We start from the raw sequence: 19,938 nt of genomic DNA, 5'->3' as shown, positions 1-19,938 counted from the left end.
ATTTTTTCTGGCCTCTCCTGTTAACAAAAAAAATAAAATGGGACACTCAATGTAAGTTTTTCCTTTTTAAGGAGCTTTTGGAATATTTGTGGGATTCCTTACTTGCTTATTGTGAACTCCTTTCATTCTGAATGAATTCTATCTTAAATGAACTTTGACTGGAAATTAGCTAATAATAGTGATAAGGATAAACTGTTTAATGAAGTTGAAGGCTATACTTTTTATTCAGTGTCAGGTTTTTAAAGAATGGCTTTTTTATATACTGGACAGTAAAATTTTTGAGGTATGAAGAAATATCATGTATAGCCATAAATTTATTTTCCAACACAGGCACAAATAACTACACATCTCTTCATGCCCACTTTCTTCGTTTTTAAGGCCAAGTGATAGAAATCAAATTTGTCAGTATGCTAATAAAACATTTTTGCCAAGGAATTCCCTAGCAGCATTTGCTTGTATGGTTTGTCATTCTGTATTCTATTGGCTCAATTCTGTTCACTCTGTGCAATCTTGTAAGCCTATCAAGTTAAATTGTTCTTCGAGTAGAAAACAGCAAAAGATACCTGTGTCAAATAAATTTAACTTGAACACTAGAGCTTGGAAAAACAACCCTGAGCTATCTAACACTCTGCCTACTCAGCTAGACCTTTGCTGTTATCATTTATTTTTCTTAATTAAAGTTCTTAAGTTCAGTAATGAATTAAAGAAGCTTACTTTTTGGAATTCCTGTGCTTAGTATTTTGACTTATACTTTTTGTGTCTTGTTAGCTAAAATGTGGTAGACTAAAAAATGGAAATTTAAATCGTTTAATGAGTTAATTTGCATTCAGGAATAACTGTCCATGTTAATTTGGCCCTAATTATTAACTCCATTAAATATAGTAGTACTGCATCTGACCTCAACCTAATTGTCTCTATTGCTTGTATGTTTAAACATTTCAGTGAGGATTTTATTTAGGCCTTTTCTGACTCTTACTTCTACCTTCTCTCTCTTCACCTTTCTTGACCCGTTGAAGTAGAATAACAAAAAGATGGTAAGTGAGGTTACACACATGCTCTGTTTGTTTTCCACTTTTGCTTGATGGGACAGTAGTTGTTGTTTTGTGTCCCTTTAGTATTGGGGAGGGGGGGTTATTTCCATATTTTTATTTTAAGTACTTTGATTTTTAACCTTTTTCATTGCTTCAATTTGATAGCAACTAATTAAGTCCTATACTTTCCTGATTGCGTACAATGGACCAAACAAGAACTAATTACTAACATAGTTTTGAATTGTTTTCCTTGTTTTTCTTGTAGATGAATGTTATAATTAAAATGGAATGTGTTGTGCATAATATTAGAAACCAAATGGCTTTCTATAGGATATGTGTGATCCAAAAAATTCAAGTGAAGTTGTTACATTTGAATAAATTCACTTTATTGACCAGTATTAAATTGAACATTGACTGTCACAGCCTGTATATATATTTGCATCTAGTATGGTATCATATGTGTACTTAATAAACTGAGTAAAATTTTAATATGTAAATAAACCATAGATAGAAAAAGAGAATTCTTTCCATATCATCCTTACTGATGAGCAGATTTCACAGCGTTATCTGAGGATAAATAAGAAAAAGGTAAAGCTTTTCTATAAACAACAGATTTCCCCCCCAAACATTGTACAGTGCTTTTTTCTTTATAACTATAAGCTTGCTGGTCTTATCTCAGACATTTAACTCTTTCATTGTATTTTTCTGTGATAGTCTAAGTGCTTCTGTAGTAGATACTTTTCAAGTTTGATTTTAATATTGTTTGTAAGAATCTCTGACAAAAATCAGGCACTTCTAATATATATTTTAACTAGTAATAGTAACTTTGTGAAGTTTTCTTTTGAATAAACAAAAACATTTAAAAGAGGAAATTTATCCTAAATAAAAGATCATAACATTTGTGTTTATATTCTAATGAGATTAAGAAAAGGGTGTGCTTGCTGGGCACGGTGGCTCGTGCCTGTAATCCCAGCACTTTGGGAGGCCCAGACGGGTGGATCACGAGGTCACGAGTTCAAGACCAGCCTGACGAACATGGTGAAGCCCCGTCTCTACTAAAAATAGAAAAATCAGCCAGGTGTGGTGGTGTGTGCCTGTAATTCCAGCTACTCAGGAAGCTGAGGTAGGAGAATCGCTTGAACCCGGGAGGCAGAGGTTGCAGTGAGCCGAGATCACGCCACTGCATTCCAGCCTGGGCAAGAGTGAGACTCCATCTCAAAAAAAAGAAAAGAAAAGGAAAGAGTGCGCTTGTAGAGAACAGTGTAGGCTTATTTTAACAGAAGTTTTTGACCGGGTGAGGTGGTTCATACCTGTAATTCCAGCACTTTGGCAGGACGAGGTGGGAGGATAGCTTGAGCCCAGGAGTTCAAGACCAGCCTGGGCAACATGGCAAGACCCTGTCTCTATAGAAAGTTTTTTAAAAAGTAACCAGGCATAGTGATATGTGCCTCGCAAGCTACTTGGGAGGTTAAGGCAGGAGTATTGCTTGAGCCCAGAAGTTTGAGGCTGCAGTGGGTGATGACAGGGCCACTGCACTCCAGCCTGGGTGACAGAGCAAAACCCTGCCTCTATTAGTTAATTGAACAAACAAATGTTTTCAGTGGAATTTTCTTCTAGGGATTTAATTGTGCTTTTGAACTTGAGTTTACTCTGTATTCTAATTTGAGGTGACATTGTTCAAAATGATTCTTGGCAAATATAATCCCTACTACCCACTTTTCATGAAGTATAAATACCTTTGAAACAGCATCTCAGTTACTGTGATTTTTTTCATTGTTTCAGATAGGTGACGTTCAGTGGTGGGGCAGGTGGTTAAAACCTAAGGTCTGATCTGATCACTTATAACTTGGTTCTGAGTGATGAAGGCAAGTTATATAACACTTAGTAGGATTTTTTGATTAAAATTTTCGATATGAAAATTTTTTAATTGGATAGCTTGAATAGTCAAACTTTGTACTTCTTAAAATAAGTTAATACTCCATTTTAAATGTCCTGTTTGTTCTGAGGAAGGTAAGGATACTCAATTCCAAACATTTCTTTCAGTTAATCCTTTATAGTATGTGTGGTCCTAGAAGTAGATACATGAGGCATTTATTTAGAGTTGGCATTGGGTCATGTAAATGTAAGCCCCTATTCGTACATTAAATAAAAAGTAAATTTCTGTTGAAATCAGATCAGACTTATTTCAAATTGGTTGAAATAATACTGATTATATTATCTAATTATCTAATCTGTTATCTTGTACAACACAAAAAAAGACGTAAAGTTAGTAACGAACATAGTATATATAATTACAGGTATAGATTTCCCCCCTAACATTTTATTAAGCAGTATTAAGAAAATGTAGCAATACTGAAATGATTTTACAATGAAACTTGTATATCCATCACCTGGATTCTGACATTAATATATATCATACTGATTTATTACATATCTGTTCATCTGTTCATTCATCAGTGCATCTTGTTTTTTGATGGATTTCAAAGTAAGTTGCAGATACCAGTATACTTCTCCCTGAATACTTCAACATGTGCATGTTATTAACTAGAATTCACAAATACAGATTTTTAGTTTTGCATATTCCTCATAGAAGAATCTAAACGGTTGCGTGTGGTGATTCATGCCTATAATCCTAGCACTTTGGGAGGCTGAGGTGGGCGGATCCCTTGAGCCCAGGAGTTCAAGACCAGCCTGGGCAACGTGGTGAAACCCTGTCTCTACTAAAAATACAAGAATTAGCTGGGCATGTAGCCTGTAGTCCCAGCTACTTGGGAGGCTAAGGTGGGAGGATCACCTGAGCCTGGGGAGGTTGAGGCTGTGGTAAGCAATAATGGCACCACTGCACTCCAGCTTGGGTGACAGAGTGAGACCCCATCTCAAAAAAAAAAAAAAAAAGAGAGAGTGTAAACATTTAATATTTCAGATATTTGAGTAATAAGTTAGTAAGTTATGGTAGATGAACTTCATAAGAAATTGCAACAGAAATTTTTACTGAACATTTCTAGCATCTGTTTTTAACTTTGTTATACTTTTTGATGTTGCTTTTAGTGGATTTTCCAGAGATCTGTTTGGTTTTTTGTTAGAGTCCTCACCTTGGTTTCATCTCTGATATTTTCTTTTTCTTTTTTTTTTAATTTAAAACTCATATATTTTTAAGCCTTTGTTTTAAAACATCTCATGTTGGCCAGGTGCGGTGGCTCATGCCTGTAATCCCAACACTTTGGGAGGCCGAGATGGGTGAATTACTTGAGGTCAGGAGTTTGAGACCAGCTTGGCCAACATGGTGAAACCCCATCTCTACTAAAAATACAAAAATTAGCCAGGCATGGTGGCAGGTGCCTGTAATCCCAGCTACTCAGGAGGCTGAGGCAGGAGAATCGCTTGAACCTGGGAGGCGGAGGTTGTAGTGAGCTGAGATCACGCCACTGCACTCTAGCCTGGGCAGTAGAGCGAGACTCAGTCTCAAAAAAATAATCTCGTGTTAATTTTGCTGCTGCTTTTTTTTGTTTCTCCATAATTAAAACTTAACGTATTGTAGCAAATATCTACTTCTGATACTAGTTTTTTTTAATTGAATTTATCAACATATGTAGAAATTAGTATTATTTAACATCTTGACTAGCTGTTTTCTAAAAATAAGTCTAAATGCTAGGACATCCTTACTTATTATATATACAAAATGTGACTTTCAAATGTGGGTCATCTTAAGTATGCTCTCATTGGAGACAAGACTTGTGAGTATTATGCTTCATGTGTGATGGTGTAGTTTTCCAATATACTTTAAGATTGAAAATGTTGCTCAGGAGACAATTTTAAAGGATGGGTTATTTGCCTATATCTTAATTTTTTATAACTCTACAAATTCTCATTCACCTTGGTGAGGCATATGTAGAAACAGTTTAAATTCTTATTCAGACATATGTAGATAGAAGTTTGTGCTGTTAGTTGGTGTATGTATGCATTATTATAGAGTAATAAAGAATCATTTTATTTTTTGCTTCTTTCATTATGCTTTATAGTACTTACATTTATCATTTTGATATTTAGTGCAAAGAAATGTGCTGCATGCATTGAGCATTTTTCTACAAGTTTTTTTCCCCCTGATGTGCTATTTCACATATCACAGGCCTTATTTTTTGAAAAATTGAGCAAAAGAAACAGATGAAACCTCATACAAAACCCTCCAAAATATGAAAATGTGGGGTTTATTTGTGCTAATGCTCTTCTTTTGGAAACATTTGTGTTAAAGGTAAGGTCAATTTATTGATTTAAACCACATTGTATGTAAAAATGTATTATCCATGATTAAACTTTCTAAGACATTGTTCTTGATAGAAAAGATTTTCTAACTTGTGGAATAAAAAGATTTATTTTGCAAGTGTCAGAAAGATTAAAATTAATTATTCCCAAGTTTTCTTAAATATTATGCAAAACTTTGATCTACAGCTTTGACATAATTTTCTAGGATCTTATGGTTGGTGATGAGGCAAGTGAATTACGATCAATGTTAGAAGTTAACTACCCTATGGAAAATGGCATAGTACGAAATTGGGATGACATGAAACACCTGTGGGACTACACATTTGGACCAGAGAAACTTAATATAGATACCAGAAATTGTAAAATCTTACTCACAGAACCTCCTATGAACCCAACCAAAAACAGAGAGAAGATTGTAGAGGTGAGTTTTTATGCAGGATATGCATATGTGTATTTCCGTGATATTATGTTAAATCAAAAATTTTCTTACTGTTACTATGGATAAAGAGAATAAAAATAATTGTTTTCCTTCAGATCTTATTAAGTATCTACTATATGCTAGTCATTATTCTAAGTAGGAAAGTAGGATAGATCAGTAAACAAAAAATCCTACTGCCATGGAGTGTATATATTCTAACAGGGAAAAACAGACCAAAAAAATTAAGTTTTTAATTTAGTGAGTTAATTAAGTTAAGTTTTTATGGAGGAGCCAGCAGAAGGAGATTGAAAAGGCTAATACAATAAGCAGTTACAGAGTTAAATGGTTTGTTAGAAGGTGAGCGATCCAGTTGACCCATGAGCAATGCAGGGGTTAGGGGCACCAACCCTCCCTACTTACGTGCAAACTTAACTACCACCCAAAATACTTAACTTCTAATAGCCTACTGTTGACCAGAAGCCTTACTGATAACATAATATGTGTTATATACTATATTCTTAACAATAAAGTAAGCTAGAGGAAATACTGTTAAGAAAATCATGGCCGGGCGCGGTGGCTCACGCCTGTAATCTCAGCACTTTGGGAGGCGGAGGCAGGCAGATCACGAGGTCAGGAGATCGACACCATCCTGTCTAACACGGTGAAACTCCGTCTCTACTAAAAATACAAAAAATTAGCCGGGCGTGGTGGCGGGTGCCTGTAGTCCCAGCTACTCAGGAGGCTGAGGCAGGAGAATGGCGTGAACCCGTGAGGCGGAGCTTGCAGTGAGTGGAGATCGCACCATTGCACTCCAGCCTGGGCGACAGAGCGAGACTCCGTCTCAAAAAAAAATAAAAAATCATAAGAGAAAATACATTTACTATACCTTAAATGGATGTGGATCATCATAAAGATCTTCATCCTTATTGTCTTCACACTGACGAAGAAGAGGAGGGGTTGGTCTTGCTGTCTCGGGTGGCAGAGACAGAAGAGGTGCAAGGGGAGGCAGGAAAGATTTATTGACAAAAATCGTGTATAAGTGGACCTGTGTGGTTCAAACTTGTTGTTATTCATGGATCAGCTGTAGATGCTAAAGGCAAAATAAATCAGGTTAACAGGGAGTGGGAGGTTGTAATTGTACATAGGTTGTGAGAAGGTGATGTTTAAACAGACAGGGTAAGTGAGTTAGCCAGGATATATAGGAGAATGGTATTCCAGATAAAGGGAGTAGCCAGTGTAAAGGTCTTAAGTTAGGAACAAGCCTGGTATATTAAAGAATAAGCAAGGAAGCCAGTGTGGTTGAGGAGAGAGCAACAGAAGATGAGGTCGAATAAGTAATATTGGTGCCTTGTAGGCTCTAATTAGGAATCGGGTGGCTGGAAGTGGTGGTTCACGCCTGTAATCCCAGCACTTTGGGGAGGCCAAGGTGGGCGGATCACGAGGTCAAGAGTTCGAGACCAGCCTGACCAACATAGTGAAACCCCATCTCTACTAAAAATACAAAAATTAACTGGGCATAGTGGCGTGTGCCTGTAATCCCAGCTACTTGGGAGGCTGGGGCAGGAGAATCGCTTGAACCTGGGAGGCGGAGGCTGCAGTGAGCCGAGATTACACCACTGCATTCCAGCCTGGGCAACAGGGTGAGACTCAGTCTCAAAAAAAAAAAAAAGGAAAAAAGGGAATTGGGTTTTTACTGTGGGTGAAATATGGGGCTGTTACAGGAAAGGGAGATGCTCAGATTTAGATTTCTCTTGTGTTGTGAGTATCCCACAAGGAGGCAAAGATAGAAGAGTTGGAGACTTTTTCAGTCATTTAAGCAAAAGATAATGATGGTTAGGATTGAAGTAGTAGTAGTAGAGATAGTGAGAAATTACCAGATTATAGGTCTGTTTTGAAGGTAGGGCTATAAATGATATGGTTCAACAAAGAAGAGGGTGGACAGTGGTGAAAAGGCCAAGGACCAGAGAGATAGGAGGAGCCAGCAGAAGGAGATTGAAAACGTTAATGAGGCCGGGCTAGGTGGCTCCCAGCACTTTGGGAGGCCAAGGTGGGTGGATCACTTGAGACTAGGAATTCGAGACCAGCCTGGCCAACATGGCAAAACTCCGTCTCTACTAAAAACACAAAATTAGCTGGGCATAGTGGTGCACGCCTGTAATCCCAGCTACGCAGGAGGCTGAGGCAGGAGAATTGCTTGAATCCAGGAGGTGGAGGTTGCAGTGAGCTGAGATCACCCCACTGCACTCCAGCCTGAGCGACAGAGCGAGACTCTGTCTCAAAAAAAAAAAAAAAAGAAAAAAGAAAAAGAAAAAAAAAGCTAATGAAATAATGAAATAAGCAGTTACAGAGGAAAGAGAGCAAGAGAGCTATGATCCTCATAGTTTAAATAAGTAATTTTTCAAGGTTCTTTTATTTTTGTATATATGAAGTAGAAATTTAATAACTTCTGTAGCTTTCCAGTTACTATTTAATGTACATATTTTGTTTATGAATATGTTTAAATGTTGATGGAAATTTTTGAAAGGGTTTAGAAGAAAATGTTGTTAGACAGTATTTTTAAAGCCTGTATTAAAACTCAATTTTTGTATTAAGTGTTTTGAGAATCTAAGATCATGGTTTTAAAGAATCCATATGATTTCTTATGGCTTATATTTTAATATTCTTATTTGTTTATGACTACAAATATGTCTATGGCTGATAGTGTCCTACCTTAATCTCATTAACATGCTTTCACATTGGTATGTGCATATATATGATCATTCTTCCATTTTCATCCCTGTGGAGGTGGAATAAAGGATGATGGAATAAAATACTATTCAGACTATCTAATTGCTTAATTGATGAGTATGTGTTTCAGAGTTGTAGAATTTAAATTCTGTGTAATTTTCATTGTGGTCAATTGTAAAATTTCTAAATATTTAGATATTCAGAGTGATAGGCAACCCTACCAGTCAAGGAGTGCTCAGTCTAGATCACCAAAAAAAAATCATGCAGGATGTTCCCAGCTGACCTGGGCTACAGAGAATGAACATGTGTGTGACCAGTGAGGGCAAAAAGGAAACAACTCCTCCTTCCAGGATAGTTCATTTGGAGGTTGTAATTACAGTCTTGATTCAAGTAGAGACTGGGCTCAGCAGCTAAGCCATTTCTGTATCTTCCAGCAATCAGGAATTAACCACTGATTTTTGTCTTTGCCGTGCCATTTTACTGGGTTTTTTATTTTTTTATTTCTTTCTTTTAATTTTTAAGCTGCTCAGGGTAGACAGAGCTACACTCTTGGCCCAGATTGAGGGAGGGGGTACGAGGCTCTGTAAAGCAATTTCTATATTTTGTCTTTGAATTAAAAGATATTTCCCGGCCGGGTGCAGTGGCTCACGCCTGTAATCCCAGCACTTTGGGAGGCCGAGGCAGGCGGATCATGAGGTCAGGAGATGGAGACCATCCTGGCTAACACGGTGAAACCCTGTCTCTACTAAAAATACTAAAAATTAGCCGGGTGTGGTGGTGTACGCCTGTAGTCCCAGCTACTCGGGAGGCTGAAGCAGGAGAATGGCGTGAACCAGGGAGGTGGAGGTTGCAGTGAGCTGAGATGGCACCACTGCACTCCAGCCTGGGCGACAGAGCAAGACTCCATCTCAAAAAAGAAAAAGAAAAAGATATTTCCCCGGCTGGATGCGGTGGCTGACACCTGTAATCCCAGCACTTTGGGGAGGCCGAGGTGGGTGGATCACGAGGTCAGGAGTTTGAGAGTAGCCTGGCCAACATAGTGAAACACTGTCTGTACTAAAAATACAAAACTTAGCCAGGCATGGTGGTGCATGCCTGTAGTCCCAGCTACTCAGGAGGCTGAGTCAGGAGAATCAGTTGAACCCTGGAGGTGGAGGTTGCAGTGAGCCAAGATTGCGCCACTGCACTCCAGCTTGGGCAACAGAGTGAGACTTCATCTCAAAAAAAAAAAAAAGAATTTCCCTTAAGGGACATCAATTAAGAAAGTCTTGTTCAATACAGAGAGCTTTCTTTCACACTAATTAGTCATTAACTAATACACTAAGAAATCTTTGCTTTGTCACGCTTACGAAATGCTTGGGGACTTAGAAATCTGTCTTCAGATTTGGAGCTCTGTGGCAACAGGACTTTAATAAGAAATAAGAGGAGCTGATGAAAATGGAAGACTATTTCAGGTCAATTTGATTCTATTTTGGGCAATTAATTCACTCTGTGACCATGAAGAAAACATTTATTTATTATGTAATTTTCTAAATACCAGTTTTTTTTCTTTCTGTCTGCATTTACAGGTAATGTTTGAAACTTACCAGTTTTCCGGTGTATATGTAGCCATCCAGGCAGTTCTGACTTTGTACGCTCAAGGTAGGTTAAGCTTAACTGTTAGAAAAATCACTTCATCAAACATTTATTATGTATGTTTTATGTCAGAGAATTTGGTTTCTCAATAAGTTATAAGCCCCAGAAAACTACATTATTTATATACGACACTTTGAAATATTTTCAGTTTTTAAAATTTGTGAAATAAGATTTTATATACATTTTTATTTGCTAAATATGTATTTAAGGTAAAAAAAAGGCTTAAAGACTTATTTTTTTAAAAATAGGATATTCTCTCTTTTAAGCTATTTTAATTTTTTTTTTTTTTTTTTTTTTGAGACAGATTTTCACTTTTGTTGCCCAGGCTGGAGTGCAATAGTGCAATCTCAGCTTACCACAACCTCCACCTCCTGGGTTCAAGTGATTTTCCTGCCTCAGCCTCCCGAGTAGTTGGGATTACAGGCATGTGCCACCACACCTGGCTAATTTTGTATTTTTAGTAGAGATGGGGTTTCTCCATATTGGTCAGGCTGGTCTCAAATTCCCGACCTCAGGTAGTCCGCCCGCCTCAGCCTCCTGAAGTGCTGGGATTACAGGCATGAGTCACCGTGCCTGGCATAGCTATTTTAATTTTTTATGCATGGAATTTGTCCCCAGAATTGGCTTGAGTTAAAAAAAATACGCAGAGATTCAAAAAGGTAGCATAAAATCATGCCTGTCAAATATATAGTAGATTAAAAAGGAGAAGGTAAACATTTGGGAGTGCATTTCTAACTTTTGAGGTGGGTTTAATGGAGGGGACTACTTATATATTCTCTTGATACTGCCATTAGCAACTGCCTCCCTCTTTATTGGAAATAAAATATTGGCCACGTTGGGAGAGCTCTTTTTTTTTTTATGGTCTTATAAATTCAACAGGAACTTACTGAGAATGTCTGGGCCTGTCAGATATGTGCCAAGGAGTCTTTTAGGCACTTCAGGGGATAATCCAGTGGAAAAAGAGTGTGGCAGTGGAAATGGGTCAGGTGTGTTTGGAGAAAGGCCAGTATGTGTGTGACCTGATGGAAGTGGTAGAAAATAAGGTGAGGTGGGTAGGGAGGGCTCTTTGGGAAATAAAATGTAAATTCTTGCATTAGTCAGTGTTCCTGGGAGTATTTTTGAATTGATGATGGTGTGAATTCCTCTTTTTTTTTTTCTTTTTTGCAATGGAAATCCTCTTCTTTTTAAAAGAGTACAACATTCAAGGGCTGTATGTGAGTTTTATGAGGCTTATTGCATCAAGGAATTATATCCACTTAAAAAGGAGGTAGTTTTAGGCCGGGTGTGGTGGCTCATGCCTGTAATCCCAGCACTTTGGGAGGCCGAGGTGGATGGATCACGAGGTCAGGAGATCGAGACCATCCTGACTAACACGGTGAATCCCCATCTCTACTAAAAAAAAAAATACAAAAAATTTGCTGGGCATGGTGGCATGTGCCTGTAATCCCAGCTACTTGGGAGGCTGAGGCGGGAGAATTGCTTGAACCCAGGAGGCAGAGGTTGCAGTGAGCTGAGATTGTGCCATTGCACTCCAGCCTGGGCGACAGAGTGAGACTCTGTCTCAAAAAAATATATAAATAAAAATAAAAAATAAAAAAAGTTTTTTTGGCCAGGTATGGTGGCTCATGGCTGTAATCCCAGCACTTTGAGAAGCGAAGGTGGTCAAATTGCTGTATCTCCAGAGTTTGAGACCAGCCTAGGCAACATAGTGAGATCCCTATCTCTATAAAAAGTAAAATTAGCTGGGTGTGATTGCACACGCCTATAGTCCCAGCCACGTGAGAGGCTGAGGTGAGATGATCACTTGAGCCCAGGGGGTTGAGGAAACATGGGAAACAAAGCAGCTTCTTTGCTGTTCTTTTATTATGAGGTTTAACTGACATTGCCTTTTATTATAAGTTCCAGTGAATAATCAAAGTGATGCTTTCGCTAGCCATGTTTAATTTTTCTTAGATTTCTAGCTGTCTAGTATCAATAGGCATTTTTCCAGAACACACAGTATATATTTGTAGTATATTCAAAACTATCTAAGTTGAAAAAAATAAAGAATTGTACAGAGCTTTAAGAACGTGTTCTGCTGGGTGTGGTGGCTCACGCCTGTAACCCCAACAGTTTCAGAGGCCAAGGCAGACAGATCACTTGAGGCCAGGAGTTGGAGACCAGCTTGGGCAACATGGCGAAACCCTGTCTCTACAAAAAAATTACAAAAATTAGCCAGGCATGGTGGTGCATGCCTGTAGTCCCAGCTGCTCAGGAGGCTAAGGTGGGAGGTATGACTTGAACCCAGGAAATGAAGATTGCAGTGAGCCTAGATTGAGCCACTGTACTCCTCCAGCCTGGGTGACAGAGCCAGACCCTGTCTCAAAAAAAAAAAGAAAAAAAAAGTCCTGTTTTTCAGTCCTCGGTCTCAGGGTCTGTTTTCTTCTCATCTCCTTGGGCAGCGCATAATAGTAGACTAAAAGTCTTAAAAGAGAACACTCGCTTTAATACTTATGCATTAGAAACAAACTGCAAAATAACTAAATAATAAATTCTGGCTTCTAGTTGGTTACGTTTCTGTTTTGGCTTCCCTACTGTATTTGGAACTCGCTGGCTTTGGTTTTCCTGATTTGACTTTTTATTTAAATCCCCCTGGCTTTTATGCAGGTTTATTGACTGGTGTAGTGGTAGACTCTGGAGATGGTGTGACTCACATTTGCCCAGTATATGAAGGCTTTTCTCTCCCTCATCTTACCAGGAGATTGGATATTGCTGGGAGGGATATAACTAGATATCTTATCAAGGTAAGTGAAAGGAAAATATCATGGAAATTAAATTTTGTAATTTGTTTACCACCTTAACACAGAATTGAATCTATCGTTTTAGGATTCCAGCAAATCTGTACCACTAGAGAAATTATCCAATTACCTCCCTTATTTATATAAAAATTCATATAAGATTTATACACATGAGGAAAAAAAGAAAAAGATACATTAAAAACAAGGAAAAAAGTGTACACACATGATCTCTGTATACTAATGAGAGTACATTATATCATTACATAATTATATTTGTTATTCCTGAGGAATGAGTAGACAGATATTTCAAGGATAGAAGAAACCCCTAATTTGAAACTTTCTTGGACAACTCAGGCAGCCTTTTCTGCCATAAAATCTTTCTTTGAGCAGGTATGTTTTAAGCCATGATCTTGGTTGGGTTGTCTGCTCTTGTCCTTTCCTACAAAATACAGTGATAGCAAATTAATGATATTTGAGGAAAACAGCCCAAATACGCCAGACTTTAATATTTAGTAGTTTTCATGGAATAGATCCAGTTTTTAATATTTACTATTTTAGTTTATTTCTGAATATAACTAGTTACAATTTTCTTTAAAACGTTACTGGAGAAAGTACATAAGGTGTCTACTTGCTAACATATATCATTTTTAATATTAAAATAAAATTTAGAAAATTGTTTATACCACAATTCTATAATCAATCTATCCTCTCCAGGACAGTGGTTCTCACCAGGGGACAGTGCTGTCCTCTGGGGGATATTAGCAATTTCTGGACACATTTTTGGTTGTCTGAGCTGGGCAGGAATGCTACTGAACATTCTATAATGAATAAGGCTGGCTGTGCAACAAACAATGTATAGTCTGTCAGTGGTGCTGCTATTAAGAAACCCTGTCTCTGCATTAAATTGGGTTGCGCTGTCTTTACCTTGACATTGGGTTCCTTCAGTCTCATTTAAAGTAATCCTCCTCATGAGGGGAGATTAAATTAATGAGAATTATAATACTCTCATTTTAGGCCAAAATTCAAAGCGTAACCAACAGAATTTCTGGGGTTGTCTTTAGAACACAGACTCAAATATTAGAGGATTTTTTTTTTATTTGTAAAGTCTAGTAATTTTTTTTTCTCTCGGGTTTTTAAAAAAATAGTAGTATTTTCTAGCATTTAAGAAATGTAACAATGGAGATTATACCTTTGAGTATCCCAATAATTCCCTTATCATTCGTTAAACAAATGCTGTTGTCCTTCTAATATGTGCCAGACACAGTACTAGAAGCTAAAGATAAAACTTTTAAAGACTTGGGGGCATTTCATAAATATGGCATTAATTGTGTGAGCAAACTGCAGGCTACAGGAGTCCAGTACTAAAATAATATTTATTCATTAATATGCTTTTGATTGTTTATCAAAACTATCAAAACATTAGTACTCATGCAGTGCTTTTCAAAAACTGACTTTTCTAGTCATTTTACTGACTTACTTATGAATTGTTAATTCTTTTACCCTCTCTGAAACTGAAATATAAATCCTTTTATGGCAGATAAAATCCTACTTCTGAAATAGTAGGAGCTGAGGATCCACTGCCCATTCTGTTTGTTATTGATGTGACATATTTAATGAGCATTAATAGCTTTTGCAGAGTAGAACTCATTCAGATGTATTATGAACTTATTGCTATTGTTTTGTACCAGCTACTTCTGTTGCGAGGATATGCCTTCAACCACTCTGCTGATTTTGAAACGGTTCGCATGATTAAAGAAAAACTGTGTTACGTGGGATATAATATTGAGCAAGAGCAGAAACTGGCCTTAGAAACCACAGTATTAGTTGAATCTTATACAGTAAGTGTTTCCAGTGTATAATACATATGTGTTTTAAAGTGGACAGCCATGATTATTTGTGTCAGCTTAAGGAGGTTTTCTTAGAATCAGTATTTTTGTCTTGGGTTGTTGTAATATGTATATGTGTGACTTTTAATGTCTCTTTCAACATTAAGTTTCTATTTAATTATTTTAGGGCACCATATAATGCAAATTAAGGCAAGAGTCATAAATTACTGTCTATACTAGGATATAATTAGATGCGAGATGTTATTTTGAGATTCTAGTATTTGGCATAGCATTTCTCAACATATGTTTTACAGAACTTTATTTCCCTGAGATGCTAATAAGCATTTCACAAAAATTAAAAAGGATTACATTGTCAGATGAGTTTGGGAAAGAGTTGATTTCACTTCACTGTAGAACTCACAGCCTTTGGTATGCTAATATGTGCACAATTAATATAGTATGCGTGTTTTTCAGACTTATGCTCTAGGACTTTTCAGAATTTCATGGGATTAGTGGTCTAAGAAACATACTTTGGAAATGGTCATTCTAGAGCATTGCTTTACTAATTCAGTAGGTGGCAGCCTTTCCTGACTTAATGTTCTTTAATGAGGTGTTAAATGTTAACCTGAAATTGTAACTAATGAGATTTAGTACCTGGTTATAGTTTATAACACCAGAGGAGTTGATCCTACTTGAATTTTTAATGAATTACCATCTTAAGCCTATTAAATTCATCTGAGTATAAAGTACTTCCAGGTCTCATCTTTGATCTAGTTATTACTAAAATGAAACAGTAATAGGCAATGAAGGCAAGTATTTTAAAACCATATGATGCATACTAGCTCTACATATTCACAAATATATGCAAAATAGTCATTTTTAAAGTAATTATAAAAAATTTGTTGTTGGCCGGGCGCGGTGGCTCACGCCTGTAATCCCAGCACTTTGGGAGACCGAGGCGGGCGGATCACCTGAAGTCAGGAGTTGGAGAACAGCCTGGCCAACATGGTGAAGCCCGTCTTTACTGAAAATACAAAAAATTAGCTGGGCAAGGTGGTGGGCACCTGTAGTCCCAGCTACTCAGGAGGCTGAGGCAGGAGAATTGCTTCAACCCAGGAGGCGGAGGTTGCAGTGAGCTGAGATCGTGCCACTGCACTCCAGCCTGGGTGACAGAGCAAGACTCCATGTCAGAAAAAAAAAAAAAAAGTTGTTAAGATAGTGATCCAAATATTCAGTAAACCCATTTAAAAATTTTTTAAATTTATTTTTTATTATACTTTAAGTTCTGGGATACATGTGCAGAAAATGCAGGTTTGTTACATAGGTACACATGTGCCATGGTGGTTTGCTGCACCCATCAACCTGTCATCTGCATTAGATATTTCTCCTAATGCTATACCTCCCTCCCCTTGCCGCCCCCCACCCAACAGGCCCCATGTGTGTTGTTCCCCTCACTGTGCCCATATGTTCTCATTGTCAACTCCCACTTATGAATGAGAACATTTGGTGTTTGGTTTTCTGTTCCTGTGTTAATTTGCTGAGAATGATGGTTTCCAGCTTCACCCATGCCCCTGTAAAGGACATGAACTCATTCATTTTTTATGGCTGCATAGTATTCCATGGTGTATATGTGCCACATTTTCTTTATCCAGTCTAACATTGATGGGCATTTGGGTTGGTTCCAAGTCTTTGCTATTGTGAATAGTGCTGCAATAAACATACGTGTGCATGTGTCTTTATAGTAGCATGATTTATAATCCTTTGGGTATATACCCAGTAATGGGATGGCTGGGTCAAATGGTATTTCTAGTTCTAGATCCTTGAGGAATCACCACATTGTCTTCCACAATGGTTGAACTAATTTACACTCCCACCAACAGTGTAAAAGCGTTCCTATTTCTCCATATCCTCTCCAGCATCTGTTGTTTCCTGACTTTTTAAGGATCGCCATTCTAACTGGCATGAGATTTTGTGGTTTTGATTTGTATTTCTCTAATGACCAGCGATGATGAGCTTTTTTTCATATGTTTATTGGCCACATAAATGTCTTCTTTTGAAAAGTGTCTGTTCGTATCCTTTGCCCACTTTTTCATGGGGTTATTTGTCTTTTTCTTGTAAATTTGTTTAAGTTCCTTGTAGATTCTGGTTATTAAGCCTTTGTCAGATGGATAGATTGCAAAAGTTTTTTCCCATTCTGTAGGTTGCCTGTTCACTCTGATGATAGTTTCTTTTGCTGTGCAAGAAGCTCTTTAGTTTAATTAGAACCCATTTGTCAATTTTGGCTTTTGTTGCAATTGCTTTTTGTGTTTTAGTCATGAAGTCTTTGCCCATGCCTATGTCCTGAATGGTATTGGCTAGGTTTTCGTCTAGGAGTAAACCCATTTTGTAACTTAATCATCTCCAGATTTGCTCTGGAGATTCCTTCCTGAAGTCTTCTTGACAGTTTCTCCAGTTGTCTGATTTTCCATCTACCTGACTATTTTGGAAGAAAGTGGCACAGGGCAAAAGATAAGCAAACTAGGAATGTAAAACATGTTTTATTTCTTCCTTCTCTCTTTTCTCAAAGAATTTGAGGTAGGCTACAAAAATATATACAAATAGGCTGGGTGTAGTGGCTCACACCTGTAATCCCAGCACTTTGGGAGGCTGAGATACGAGGATCACTTGAGGCCAGGAGTTCATGGCCAGCCTGGGCAATATAATGAGACCCTGTCTCTACAAAAAAATACAAAAATTTGCCAGGCGTTGTGGCACGTGCCTGTAGTCCTAGCTAGTTGAGAGGTTGAGGTGGGAAGATTGCTTGAGCCCAGGAGTTCAAGGCTTAAGTTTTGAGGCAGAGAGCTAGGATTGCACCACTGCACTCCAGCCTGGGTGAAGGAGCGAGACCCTGTCTCAAAAACAAAACAAAATCCATATATATATTTGATATATATACACACACACACACACATATACACAAGTATAAAGTAATAAGCTGATGAATAAGTGAAGAGGGACATGGGTGGACAAATACACAACAGGATAAGATTTGGTGCAAAGAAATGGGATGCCTACAGTTTAACAGTTCATTAAGGTGGTTAGAAAACTTGACCCCATGCTGGCCAGCAGCCAGAGAATGGAGAGAAGCCACACTATCAGGCTTCAAGTGCTTAAGGAAGGAGGTTTTGCTAATAAGATCTGCTGTGTGAAGTTTTCCCAGATATTTTGGGTGATTTCATGTGAATCCACCTGAAGGTGGAGGTGGTTTTTTAAGGGTATAAGTTTTGGTAACCTTTTTTTTTTTCCTTTCTGTTTTGAGACAGGGTTTCCTCACTCTGTTGCTCAGGCTGCAGTGCAGTGGCATGATCTCGGCTCACTTCAGTCTCAATCTCCCAGGGTTAGGTGATCCTCCCACCTCAGCCTCCTAGGTAGCTGGGACCAAAGCTGGAATCTAAACAATCATTGTAATTGGCCAGGCGCGGTGGCTCTTCCCCTTAATCCCAGCAATTTGGGAGGCCAAGATGGGAGGATCATTTGAGCCCAGGAGTTCAAGACCAGTCTGAGTAACAAAGCAAGACCCTGTCTCTACAAAAAATAAAATTAGCCAGACATAGTAGTGTGCATCTGTAGTGCCAGCTACTTGGGAGGCTGAGGTGGGAGAATCACTTGAAGCTGGGAGATTGAGGCTGCAGTGAGCCATGATCACACCACTGCCCTCTAGCCTGGACAACAGATCAAGACCCTATCTCAAAAAATATATATATGTATTGTAGGGCCAGGCATGGTGGCTCATGCCTGTAATCCTAGCACTTTTGGGAGGCCAAGCCAGGCAGATCACTTGAGGCCAGGAGCTCAAGACCAGCCCGGCCAACATGCAGAAACTCTGTCTCTACTAAAAATACAAAAATTAGCCAGGCGTGGTGGCACATGCCTGTAATCTCAGCTACTTGGGGGGCTGAGGTATGAGAATCATTTGAACCCAGTAGGCAGAGGTTGCACTGAGCCAAGATCAAGCCACTACACTCCAGCCTGGGCAACAGAGCGAGACTCTGTCTCAAAAAAAAATTATATTATAAATGTACTGTTAGACTTGTTAATGTAAAATTAATTCTGGTATCTCATATGGAAATGTGTCAAATGCTAGCATACATGGGCATGCTTATTACTTAGGACAATCCAGTGAATTGTGAGGTGTTATGAGAGGAAGTTTCTACTTAACACTTCTCATTTAATTAAATATGAACATGATGTGTGACTGACAAGATTTTTTTGTACAAAGTCATAATATGATACCTGGTTTGTTTAAATCTTATTTGCTTAAATTGAAATTATATTTATCAGTTACTTAAAATGTATTAGGACCTAGTAGGATACAACAGAATTGCCTAATAAAAATAGTCTAGACCAGTGTTCTGTAAACTTTGATCATAAGACATTTTTTGGATTAAATGATTTGATAGAAGTGGTACACATGTTATAAAGTATTTTGGCAAAATAGTTTCACAGAGTAATTATTTGATGAAATAAAATTATTTAAAATGTTTAATGTGGCTAGGCGCAGTGGTTCATGCTTGTAATCCCAACACTTTGGGAGCTTGAGGCGGGCAGATCACCTGAGGCTAGGAGTTCAAGACCAGCCTGGTCAACCTGATGAAACCCCGTCTTTACTAAAAATACAAAAATATGCTGGCGTGGTGGCACGTGCCTGTAATCCCAGCTACTCAGGAGGCTGAGGCAGGAGAATTGCTTGAACCTAGGAGACAGAGGTTGCAGTGAGCCGAGATCGTGCCATTGCACTCCAGCCTGGGCGACAAGAGAAACTCTGTCTCAATGAGTCAATCAATGTTTAACATGTCTGTTCTACATAGCAGAAATATCCATAAAATCACAAATATGTTAAAAATATAAAACTGTAGTAACACATACCAGCAATAATCAAAATACAATGGTTGGTCAGTGATGCTTGTTTCTGCTTTGCTGCAAACGTCATGCACTCATGCATCAGTGATTTCTCGAAGAAATTCCTGATATTTGGGGGCGTGGCATACCTTTTTTTTTTTTTCTTTTGAGACGGAGTCTCGCTTTGTTGCCCCTGCTGGAGTGCAGTGGCGCCATCTTGGCTCACTGCAAGCTCTGCCTCCCGGGTTCACGCCATTCTCTTGCCTCAGCCTCCCCCAGTAGCTGGGACTATAGGCGCCCGCCACCATGCCCGGCTAATTTTTTGTATTTTTAGTAGAGACGGGGTTTCATTGTGTTAGTCAGGATGGTCTCAATCTCCTGACCTT

The 19,938-nt window shown here is 38.3% G+C and overlaps 1 protein-coding gene across 2 annotated transcripts in view; it reads left to right on the top strand.

The window, feature by feature from the left end:
* ACTR2 (actin related protein 2) overlaps positions 1-19,938 on the top strand; it is a 47,707-nt gene that overhangs the window by 15,115 nt on the left and 12,654 nt on the right. The window contains exons 3-7 of one of the 2 annotated variants that reach the window (XM_031007926.3): positions 1,020-1,034; positions 5,497-5,712; positions 10,005-10,077; positions 12,718-12,854; positions 14,537-14,686. In XM_031007926.3, coding sequence (XP_030863786.1) covers positions 1,020-1,034; positions 5,497-5,712; positions 10,005-10,077; positions 12,718-12,854; positions 14,537-14,686 — 591 coding nt within the window. The remainder of the gene's footprint in view (positions 1-1,019; positions 1,035-5,496; positions 5,713-10,004; positions 10,078-12,717; positions 12,855-14,536; positions 14,687-19,938) is intronic. The other variant, XM_031007927.3, reaches the window with a different exon arrangement.

Source organism: Gorilla gorilla, chromosome 12 (genome assembly GCF_029281585.2).
Source record: "Gorilla gorilla gorilla isolate KB3781 chromosome 12, NHGRI_mGorGor1-v2.1_pri, whole genome shotgun sequence".
Taxonomy (NCBI): domain Eukaryota; kingdom Metazoa; phylum Chordata; class Mammalia; order Primates; family Hominidae; genus Gorilla; species Gorilla gorilla.
This window is presented reverse-complemented; position numbering and strand designations above follow the sequence as displayed.